Here is a 12,104-nt window from a genome sequence, read left to right on the forward strand (position 1 = left end):
GCTTAGCGTTTAACCGTTAACCCTGCCCTTTACGTTCCTTCGCGTCCTCTCTCCTCAGGCATCTTTCACACTTGCTATTTTATTTTTCCTAACCCTTCTCGACTGTCACTCTAATATCTTTCGGAGCGGTTGAATGCTTTTGTTACACCCAAATAGTGAATTATAAGTGTAGCAACGTCAAAGAATAATTTTTATTGTTTCTCAAGAGAAGAATATTTAAATACCCCTGCATCTCTCTCAATTACTATGTTTTACTTCGAGGTACGGACAGGTATACAAATGATTTCTCATAATGTTTATTTGACATGTCTGACGCGAGGGACAGATGAAGATTAACCAAGGTTAAATGAGATTCTACTTCACTGGGTCGAATAGAAGGTGGTTGTTAGGTTGTCGCACATTCTCTAAGCTGGCGAAGCACTACTCAGGAAATTAAATAACGATTTACGAACACTAATTTCAGGAGACATGCAGTTTATGTGTTCATTGAGTCTTACGGAACATCAATGAACATAAATAAAATCTGGCGGTAAATAGGACAAACATTTTAAGTGATACTCTTGGTGGCTTGAGATAATGCAGATGACCTCGGAGCGCCAGCAGGAAGCGATGAATTCCAGCAACGTTTCCAACTGTCGTAGACAAGTTTAATGAAACTTCAAGGATCGCCGGGATGTCAGCGGCGCCGATGGCGTCGCGTTGGTTCAAGAATAATTCGCGGGGATCGTGCATCGAACTTTCCCCTTTAAACCGCCAATTAAAGCATTTCACCGTGAGGTGTAAAGAGGGCAACCTTCAAAGAAGTTTCCCCGACATAAACACCGGTCACGCCCGTTGCCGCGGCTACATCGGATAAGAGTCGACCGTTTAATATGCGCCGCCATGCAACCGTGGAGATATAACATTGCGCGCACGTTGCATAAGATCATAAATGAGAACAGGGACCTGCAACCCCCGTGGATGGAGTCGTCATCCTTCTCTGACCTCAGCCCGCCATATCGCAGCTTTCCCGGTTGTTCCCGGTCTACAACCACACCACCACCCACGAACACCATCCCACGACGGCGTCGTAACATTTTGCAGAGATCCTTCCCGACGCTGGTAGAAGCTGGTCACAGTTACCACCGAGCAATTAATCGTCCATTGTAAGCGCAGCCTGTTGCGACAACCTCCGCCGTTTCCTACTCTCACGCTCTAACCTCTGCAACCTTTTAATTCGACGCATCGTTTACACCCATCTAATTAAGATCTGAGGATACTGGCTACTTGAATACAAGCCGTGGTCGAAAATTTCGATGACTTTGAAACACAGAAGCGACATAAAAATGTATTTCGGTTAAACTTCACCTGAAGAAACTAGAAATTTTTATCTTTTTTTATACAATCCTGTAGATTTTGACGAGAAAATACCGAAAATCCATGTTTTAATCTTAGGTACGCACTGGTTCAAAAGTTATACGTGTTTAAAGTCCAGCTATTTCCTACGTTTTTGACAAGTAAGGGCGCCACCTTGTTGGTATGTAGTGAGTGTCGCGCGTCGTCTAACGAGCGCAGAGGCTAGGTGGCACCACAAGCACGCGTTGATGTCGATAACGTAGATTTCTCTCCGCCTCCAGCAATGTAACCATCAATCAACTTGCACTGTACCTTCTCTTTGAGATCCTCTATATGATTCCGTATATGTATTTTAATTACTGTTCAATGAGAGCTTGTCCCAGTAATATAGTAATATGTATATACGTATATAATTATATATTATTATTATTATTATTATTATTATTATTACACTGTTAACCACTGAACGGCGCTTCTCATTATTTACGGACCCATAGATAGCGAAGGTGGTGGCACGAAAAATTCAGTAGTACAACTCAATGACTTGACAGGCGGTCGGAAATTTTCGGAACCTCGAAGTCGACTTTTGTATAAGGAGAACATGATAGCGGAAGAGGGAGCACGAAAATTCAGTAGTACTCCTCAATGACAAGTCAGACACCCGAAAATTTTGTTTCTCAAGGTTTCGCTATTTTTGGAATTCCAAATCTGTAGGAATTTGTGAGTGATCAGTGTTGCCGTGCTTTTTAGTAAATTACCATCCTCTAACTTTAATTTGAGACCGCAAAACGTTCCAAAATTTCTGCAGGAATACATTTTAAGGTCGACTCAGAAGTTCCTCCTCTAATTTCTAGTTCCCTGAAACGTGAGACGCAGAGCTTCTTCCAAATACACATAAAGTGATTTTGATATCCTTCTCAGGAGGCTATTTCATTTCATCTAGTCATCGATAGCGAACAGTGCCGACACGAACTCGCCGCGCAAATATAAGAGCAGCATGAATCGGGAAGACAAAGAAAAAGCAGGAGTTCGCGCCCTATCGTTACTCTTTCACTGAGGTATCTCGCGGGAAATCAATAAAAATGTCATTAAATTATCCCGCCGACACCAGGTAGACTTTTTCTTTTCGATCCACTCCAGCCATTTGATCCACTCGAAGTCTTCTTAGACGATTTAATAAACTACCCTGGCTATTCGGGAATTTTCTTGCGACAATCACTTTGCAATACGAAGCCTCACAAATAAACGCTATAGTTTATTTATTAGTCGATCTGTTTGTTTCTCGTCGAGCAATTAAATTGAATCCAGAGAAGGAAGAAATTAAATTTAGCAAAAGAGAAAAGGGAATGACTGTGTTACGGTACGCTCGCTTCGTTAATTCCGCAGGCTGGTTAAACGCAACTTTACATCGGACCCGCCTCGAATTTCCATTTTCTCATTAATAATTCATGTTACCACGGTTCGAGAGGTCAACAGCTGGCATTTCTTCAAGCGCAAACGACTGCGAGCAGACAAGGAAACCGAACAATAAACCCCGTTGTCGCCGTTTAACGAATTTTCCTGGAAGAGAAGCGATCGAATGCCCTCTCACGATGCAATGATATATCTGAAACAAAGAAACGATGTGGGTTCGTTTACGCAAGCTTATCGAACTGCGTGAGCACGTGGGAAAGCTTATCGAATCTACTCAGATTCATTGGTGAGCATTTGCCATCCTGTCAAGTCACACTTCGCAACAACCTTTAGCAGAATCCCGACCTTTCAGTCTATTCTAATTCGAAATAAAAATGTGCAATATGATTGAAAGAACAAATTCAATTACATTGATTGCACTTGTGACATCGTGCAGATTGAAACTATAATGAGACGTAATTTTCTAGCCATATTAAATACTTCACTAGAACTGTGTCTAAAATAGTACATACAGTGGGTGTACGAATACTTCGTACACCTTTTAAAAACGAATAACTTTTTCAAAATTGTACCCAACAGCTTGAGTATTTTTGAGACGTTAGAAGGGTCAGTTTACTAGCTAATGTATCAATAATTTTTTAGAAATTGTTATTGGTCGCAATTGCGAAGGAAAAAGGGAAGAACAAGATTTTTGAATTTTTTATCTGTGCTTGTAATGCTTTGAAAGAATTTCACAGCCGTTGTTACCAAACGTTGATTTCACTGTTTCCTGAATTGACTACACTGCTCCGGAATAAAAAGTCTTCATTCTCTACGCCAATCGCTTATCCAAAGCAAGAAAATTTCCGCGAAAACTCGTTGTTTTAATGTAACGTGGGATAATCTGCACACGGGAGAGAATTTCATGACATAAAGATGTACATCAGGACGCAGAATGTCGATATGTTTTAAGAGAATGAATGTAGATTCCCGTATATGAAGAGAGAATTAATGCATGATCGCGGATTTCAAGTTATGACGGCGTTCATATGAAATATGTTCCTGCAGGATATATTGAAGTGTCGCGCTGTCGTCACGCATATTGGAGACGTTAGCTCGTATTTTTTAATAAAACGGCATTCTCATAGCGTTGTTAATATCCGGATATTAACTTAAATCAAACGAAATTAAATGTCTTCAACGAATGAATGAACGGACATAAAAGTGTCTCAAACTATCATGTCCATTGCAAAAATTCGAAAAATAATAACATGTACTTATCTTTCAAGAACAAGTACGAACCCATAAAACAATTGTAATCAATAAGATAACCTTTACTAAAAATAAACATGTTTTAAGCCAATTATAAGAAACAGGGGTTAACCGAAAATGTACTTCTTTTTAACCGACTTCGAAAAAGGAGGAGGCTACTCAATTCGATCTGTATGTGCCTTCTTCTCTTTTCGCTTTTTTTATGTATGTTCACCGATTACGACGAGATGGATGGACCAATTGGAACGACACCTTTTGCATTTTGTAGAGTATGTCCCCGAGGTGGTCCCCGTGAAATCAAATTTTGCATTTATTCATTCTTTGCGGTTTTTATTGCAAATAACCAATAAGACCGAAAAACCATCCTACGGTGTTCTACAAATTCTGTTCGTTCCACTAAAAAGCGCGAAATAAAAAAATTTTATAAAAAAAAAAATTAAACCGACTTCGAAAAAACGCACTAAAAAGTATGAAATAATTTCCATTTAATTTATGTGAATATACACGAACTTAAATACAATACAATCTTTTTGGAGGATTCGGAAAATTGAAAATTTTCCATTTGACAGATGTTGCTGATTATGATTTCATTGGAATATTGTGCACTTAGAAATCAGTAGGTGGGAAGAGAAGATACATTAATATGTGAAAGCATGTAGTAGAATTTAAGGATTTTCGTAATTTCCAGTGTCGAAAATTTTCAATTTTGCGCCGCATCCGAAAAGACTGTATTGTATTTAAGTTCGTGTGTATTCACATAAATTAAATGGAAATTATTTCATACTTTTTAGTGCATTTTTTTAATAATTTCAATAAGTCGAAAACAATGTTCCGTTTCGAACAATCGACGGCTACGGTATTTCATGAAAACAAACGCATGTTAGTTAAACTTGTCCCGAGTGTTGCATTGAACTTTGAAAATTTGTTTTCAGACGTGCCCGATCCACCGCAGCAGCCTATGATAATAGGATTTTCGTCGAGACATGTGAATCTGACCTGGGAACAGAACATTAATTCTTCTCATTACAACCCGAGCAAGCACTACGTCATCGAAACTCGGTAAGTCCTTTAAATATTGATTTTACCCGTTCCACTTGATGTAAGCCCGGTTTCCAATTAGACTCTTGCTTTGTGATGAAAATTCGACTCGGGTGCCTGGGTTGGAGAAGCCCCCGCAGGAATTAATCTGGCTTGATCGAAGAGGATTAAAACATTCGTTTCCGATCTCACGAGTTCCTCTCTCCCGAACCCTCACCTGTCAACGTGTTGAAAATTTTCTTTTGTCCCGGGATACGCGCCGATAATATTTCCGGTTTCTTAATTTGACGAAACCGGAAACAGAAACGAAGGGGCCAGGAGGGGGAGGTCGAAAATAGCCGTCTGCGTTCGAGTACGTCTCGGTCTGATTATCTTTCAGATACAAGGTACGAGTCGAGGCTTTAGCCCCGAAGCTCCGGGAACGGAAACGGATAAAATAAAAGGAGTTACTAGGGATAAGAACTGCGGTGTCGATAAGCACCCTTTGTTCTCCCTCGTTTCTCTGGGACCTGTTATCTCCTCCCGTTCTTCCTCCCGGTTCTGTTTCTTTTTCTGTTCTTTACCTTTCTCGATCCTCCCGCTCCACCTTCGTAAACCCACCGATCTCATCCCCCTCCTCCTCCTCCCTCGTTCCCGATGGAAAGCAACCCCTGTGCTCGCACTTATCCCTGGTTCTCTCGTTCCACCGATTTTCCACGAAGAAATTCGCTATCGACATTTCCGAGTGGCACGTATATCGAATGACCACTCGCGAAGGTTGCGGAGATGCAGGAAAATGTGCAAAAGGAAGCCGGGGCAAGAAACGGTAGGGAAACGGTGGGGAAAAGGCGCGGAAAAGTCTCACGCTTTTCTCCGCACCACCCTTCGGCCGTCGCGCCTTTACCGTCCGCACTAACTCATTCGGTTTTGTCGATAGCTTTTGTCGTGCCAACTGCGAGAAACGGACCCCCCGGTCGTTACCATAACTTTTATCGAACCGCAAATAAATCGCGACGACTCGGGACGCATTGTAAATAACGCCGGTTTAATTCAATTTGCCGAACCCGGCTTTAGCCAGTCCCTATTGTCCGGCCGTGAGCTGGCTAGTTTGAGATGACCCACATCTTTCGCCCGACAAATCCCCTGCCGGGCGACAACGACGATACCAAAGACCCCGCCGTTTAGGAATTTTTTTCGGCGAATTGTTCCCCGCAAACACCAACAGTGTCTCAGATTGGCGTTGCTTGTTGGAGTGTGATAACTAGACTGCGGATTTTATGTATTTACGATAAAAATGGGCACGTACCATTTAAAACAGTGGACATATTAAACAGATTTAAGGACATCCGTGTATAAGTATCAGATTAATAAGATAATGAAAGAAGAAAAAATTTTTTATTTTGCTCCTGTCACTTTTAATCAACAGAAACATTTTTTATTTTCCATAAAGATCCGCAGTATAGTGATAACCACGTAGTAAAAATGAATTTCAAATTATTTCTATAGATGCTAAATGGTATCGGAGGGGGCGGGATGGGGGAGGCAAGATGTGGTATACATGACTTCTTTATAAGTGGAGGCGTTTTGAAGATTTAAAGGGCACCGTCGGTTTTTTTAAATGGAACCGTATATTTTTTATGCACCGATAGATGCAGTTTTCTATTCTCTATAAGAAAATATTAACCCATTTATGTCGAAAAAATTATTAATTTAGCAGATATTTTAATTTAAATATTGCTAAGTTTATTGTATTGCATAGCTTTGTAAAAAAATTAATTAAAAAAATACCTCATCCCATTTAAAAAAATGAAGTTGATCTTGGAATGACCTTGAAAACATGATGAAAATTTAAAATCGATATGACTGCTGCATCAGTCCCTCCTTGCCTTAAACTTTTTATTTGAAATATTTTTTTCTCTGGAATTTAGATTCCGAGATATTCCAGGTGGCCAGGATAAATGCCCCACCCTGTATATTGAAAAGATAATTCTAACATTAGAAACCGAGAAAACGAAGAATGTCAAACAGAAATTGTATAGAAGCGGATGACTGTGTCACCGACGAGATACTATTAAAGACTGCCAGCCTTATGGGAGTTGGTGTCTCTCGAATATGTCGGTATTTCTTACGCCCTCTAGGATATATTCTGGCTCCATCCAGAGAAACAGAAGGCCATCGACGGCATTTTGTCGGTGAAGAAGACCATTGAGGAGATTCTCGTCGCGATGTATCGGTGAGAATGCGAATTATCACAAATGTTACATTCTCCGCCATATTTCAGACGATGTTTTGGCATTATTGTGGCACTATTTCGAATTTTTAGAGATGTGGTATATCAGATCACTGTAACTTTTACGTTATCCCCGCGCCCGTCGCGCCCGGTTACCCGTCCCCCTGAATAACACAGGGGCTGGCAGTCTTTAATAGTATCTCGTCGGTGACTGTGTGATTCAATTTTTGCGTGTAACGATTTATCTGTCGGTACAGCATCGATTGTCTCGGTCCAGGAGAGAAGGGTCTCGATATCATGGTGTGAAACGGAAGGCGGATTCAGCCCGGGAATCTTATTAGAGTGATTTACGGGCCGGTATAATTTAAAACTATTTACGCAGCGTTGCTCGACGGGCGTTACGTCGGCGCCGGGCCGCTGTGAAGAAGAAACCGGGGGATGAAAATTGAGGATCTACTTACTGCGCCTCGCGGAAGCCACCATTGTCTTTCTTGCTCGAGGACGCAAACTAATTTTCTTCCCCTTCGACCATCCACAAGCGCGTCATCCCCTTCACGGCGGTCTCACGTCTCGCCCCGGCCTGTTCCCTCCTCTCCGACTCCGTTTCTTTCGCTTCAATTCACCGGCTTCATTTCGCCACACGGCGCGCACAATATAAAACGCGGTTGAACCCGCAATCCGCTCGAAATAGGGCCACCCTAATAACCGGGGGAGGGAGTGGGTGGCAGCAGCGAAATGCGTCGCAACGAATCCTGGTAATCGCGTCTTGTTCGCTCGCGCGAAAAATCTATAAGTACACCGGCAAGGGCTCGATTGACTCCTCGCGTCCCACGGAGATTATTTTCTGTTATTTCCCAAGGCCAACCGACGCCGTCGCCGCGCGCCTAGTCGAAGGAAGCTTCCAGAGGCTGCCTCCGCGCGAAATACTGCCGGGATGTTCAGCGGGCGGCAGATTCGAGGAAAGCTCTTTAATAGAACGGCACCGTATTTAACTTAAAACGGTGTAATAAAGTCTTCACTTTAATCTTCCATGAAACTCGTTTCTGGATCGTCGCTTGCCTGTCGACTTCGTGCAATTTTCTTGCTTCATTTTTAAGCTGTTGGCCGCGTCCGGAATCGTACCAGTATTCTCGTAGTGCAACTTTGGATACGGGCACTACACGTTGGCCCATAGGTGCTAATTCATTTACAGCGAACGGAACGAGAACGCGGCTCATTTAGTAGCACAGTAGCGGGATATTATCCAATAGATTAAACGAATGTGTAACTCCGCGCGGACTTGCACGCCGGCTTTGCCTGTCGCGGGGCACAATGCTTCCAAATCGCGAAATAGCGAGGGTCGCTGATTGATAATCTGAAAATTTTGAAAACAACATCACTAATTTCGCCGTCACTCGCAGAGTCCGTGGATCATTTTTTGAACGATACTTCTGCATCCTGCAGGCGATTCCATTATCTGCATAACGGTGTGAAAACCAAAATACATTATGGAACGATTGATATCGATTTCGGGGAGCCTACGTTCCGTTGTAGGAAGGATGGCCGATGCTCCCCGAACCGATTGCGATTTTAATTATCAATAGTTCGAATCAAGGAGGCCCGCGCGTCTCACGTACGACGACGATTCATTTTCCGTGGAACTTAAATGGGCGTCGCGTCGATGGCAGCAGGAGGACGGCGAAGAAGAAGAATAAGGGAACTGGAGCGGGTGGAGGAGCCGGAATTCTTAATCAAGTTTCGTTTTCGATCTTCTTATTCTCGTTCCGCCGGCCAGACAAAGCCGTAAGGCGGAGAGAAGTTATAGGAAATAATATATCAGCCGGTGTCGTTATGGTCGCCGAATATTGAAGTTTCGTCCGCCAACCATTTCGCCTAACCGGTCTACTGGCAGACCCTTTCAGAAAACTATCGTAATACCTCATAGAACTTGGAAAATATTAGTTTTATAATAAAGTTCCGACAAACTTCCATCTCTCTCCGTTCCCGTTCTGTGGCCGCCCCCTCTCTCTCTCTCTTTCTCTCTCTCGCGGACTCGGAATCGTGTTTCCACGCTTTTCCAAGTCATTCTCATCCGAGGATTATTAATCATAGCGGTAATCGAGTGATCGTTTTGACGAGGAGTTCCTCACAATGCCGCGTCCCGGCGAATCCGTGAACCACGCTACGCCGAAACTTCCACGAACGATAAACGACCGGTTCCCTTCCGGTCCCGATGGTTCTAATTAAAAATTCCGCGGCTCCTTGCTCTAGAAGATTACGGGCCAGCTATCAAACGGAGAAACTAGAAGAAAGTCTGTTCCCGAAAGTAGAGGTAACCGTGTTTGAGACAGGCGACGCGCAAAGTCACAGTTTGCTCTCCGAGTCTCTCCGCTCGAGAACGTCGCTAAGTTCGACCATCTTTGCCTACCAAGAAAATACGCCGTTTCATTTTAATTAATTAAACTTCGGAACAAAGAGACCATCGGATTACTTTGATTTCAGTTTGAATTTTGAGTTTAGAATAATCGCCGGACCCCGTTTCTCGCTTCTTCTCGTGCGTAATCTTTTCATAGCTGCACTGTCTGATCGATGAAGAGAAACTACGAAATTGACAATTAATTCAAAATTCAACGTCAAAGTTTGTTGATTATATGTATAGCCAGAAATTAAGAATGACAATTTTTCGCCTGTTACGTGGATATTGTTTCCGATAACGTTAGAATTTACTACTAGACATTTAGACATTAAATTGAACCTCATTCGCAACATATATTATGACAACAAACTGAATCGAATATTTCTATAAAATTTGTTTACAATAAAAATATTCTTGCGATGTATAATATATTATCATATTATGCAATTTTGTGAAAAGGAAATTCATTTCGGGGTAAATTTTTAAGGAATGCTGTATAATAGGTGAAAATTTTCGAAACAGTTGTTAAAAAGGTTCGACTCGAGATGGATCACTTATTTGACTTGCTCTTATTGTGAGCGATCCAGTATGAAGTGAGAAATGTGACGAAAGAAAGTAATTTAAATTCTGTGAAGAGCCTGGATGAATTTAGCAGAGTGCAGCTAGAAAAGTACCCACTAGCCACCGTACCTGCGGCAGACTAGACAGCCTATCGATCTTCCTGTTTCTACAAGGGTCCAATCAATTTTCGTCACACAAAACGTCCCCGCCTCATCAGCGTGACCCACCTGACCCCGTTACATGTAGGGGAAGATGAAGACACTGTGAAAACAATTTTCTAGAATATTATATTCATTGGCATATTAAGGGAATTTGTAAAACTCGACGCAAAGGGTACGAATAAATCAGTTGAAATATTTTAAAAGTACAATGATCACAGAAATTTCCTGTTATTGTTTCTCTGTCAATTCAATTTTTCAAAATGAAATTGCCAATTAAACGGGCTGTAAAAGTTATCGGAACGGAAAGGAATCTGTTTATGCGTGTATGTTTCCATCCGTTCTCGAAAATGACGTATTTATGCTGTTCATCACACACACACACACGCACGCACAATATGAAGGAATGCATCAATGAACACGCGTTACGCGTAATTCAGCGTAATCTTTCAAAAATATTTTTCGGACGTGACACGTACCGATTAGACCTCGAATTAGCAAGTAAATTGTTGTAGGGTAATGGAATAAAATAAATCTTCAACAAGAAGAAACTCACTGAAACGTAGACTTGCCCGGTTTTTGGATGAAAATATTCGTTATATTGTATTTTCGGAAAGATTCGGATGCCGATTTATATATTTAAAGGTCAGTGTGTTTGTGTAGGTTGTAGATTGTGGAACAGGGCTACCAACCAGACGGAAGTAACCCGTTCGATAGGAAGGCTTTGATTAAAGTTAAGGTCGTTCGAGGCGAAACAACGCTTTGCGATATTCGATTACCGGGGACATCTGTCGTGCTCTTTTGTGTCCGCGACCGAACTACCGCGAGTTTGTTTTCACTCGGTACACGGAGCGTTTAAGCCCGATCGAATTGTTCTGGCGATGGGATCGTGTTATCAGGCTGCCTTGGCTGAATCTCACCAAAAGGCTACTCTTCGAACGATAATTACCTTTGTTTGTTGGGGCGACGCTAATACACTTACACGTTTACTTATCTCCGGGTACCACTGATATCCATTACTTCAGATCATTAAAAGATCATTAAATTCTGCCAGGAAAATCGTCGGGCATTCTGTCTAGGCTTATGATATATTAAAGCGTGAATGTCCTACTTTCGGCTACTCGGCCAATTTCTGTTAGGCTTTTCGGAAAGTAATTTCGTTTCTCCCGTAGAAATAGCAGCATTCAACTTCGCTCTAAATCGCATTATCATTTTACGCGAGGAAAAAAATGATGTGCTGCTTATGGGGACAAAAATGGATCGTTTACAATAATATTAAACACAAACGATCATGGTGTAGGCAGAAGAGAACCCAGACAATTAATTCGACCATTTTTTGTCGTCAGCTGAATTAATTGAATGCTGCCATCATGCAGAAACAGCTAGAATTGGTGAACAAGAAGGGTGTCATATTCCTTCATGATATTGCAGGACAAGTTTGGTCACTCGTCAGAAGATTTAAGAGCTTGGATGGAATTTGCTACCGCACCCGCCACAGTCACCTGATCTCGCACCATCAGATTTTCATTTGTTTAGATCTTTACAATGTTCTTTAAGGGAACTAAGGACTCGTTTTTCCAGGATTGCAAGGGTGCGTAATGCGCGTTATAATTTTTCGATAATACAAAGATGGGGTTTTACAGTAGTCAAAAACTCTAGATAAAAAATGAGCAGCGTAATTTACATTATTCGCAAGCATACACCTGCGCATGTAGCTATTTTCATAAAGCTGTGACAACTACAA

At 41.8% G+C, this 12,104-nt stretch overlaps 1 protein-coding gene across 6 annotated transcripts in view; it reads left to right on the plus strand.

Moving 5' to 3' along the window:
• Positions 1–12,104, plus strand: part of LOC143206983 (putative receptor-type tyrosine-protein phosphatase mosPTP-1) — a 641,890-nt gene that overhangs the window by 507,254 nt on the left and 122,532 nt on the right. For all 6 annotated transcript variants that reach the window (XR_013008585.1, XR_013008586.1, XR_013008587.1 and 3 more), the window contains one exon: positions 4,932–5,058. Coding sequence is in view for 1 of the 6 variants with exons in the window: in XM_076419923.1 (XP_076276038.1) it covers positions 4,932–5,058 (127 nt within the window). In the remaining 5 variants the exon portion in view is untranslated. The remainder of the gene's footprint in view (positions 1–4,931; positions 5,059–12,104) is intronic.

This window comes from Lasioglossum baleicum, chromosome 3 (assembly GCF_051020765.1).
Source record: "Lasioglossum baleicum chromosome 3, iyLasBale1, whole genome shotgun sequence".
Classification (NCBI taxonomy): Eukaryota; Metazoa; Arthropoda; class Insecta; order Hymenoptera; family Halictidae; genus Lasioglossum; species Lasioglossum baleicum.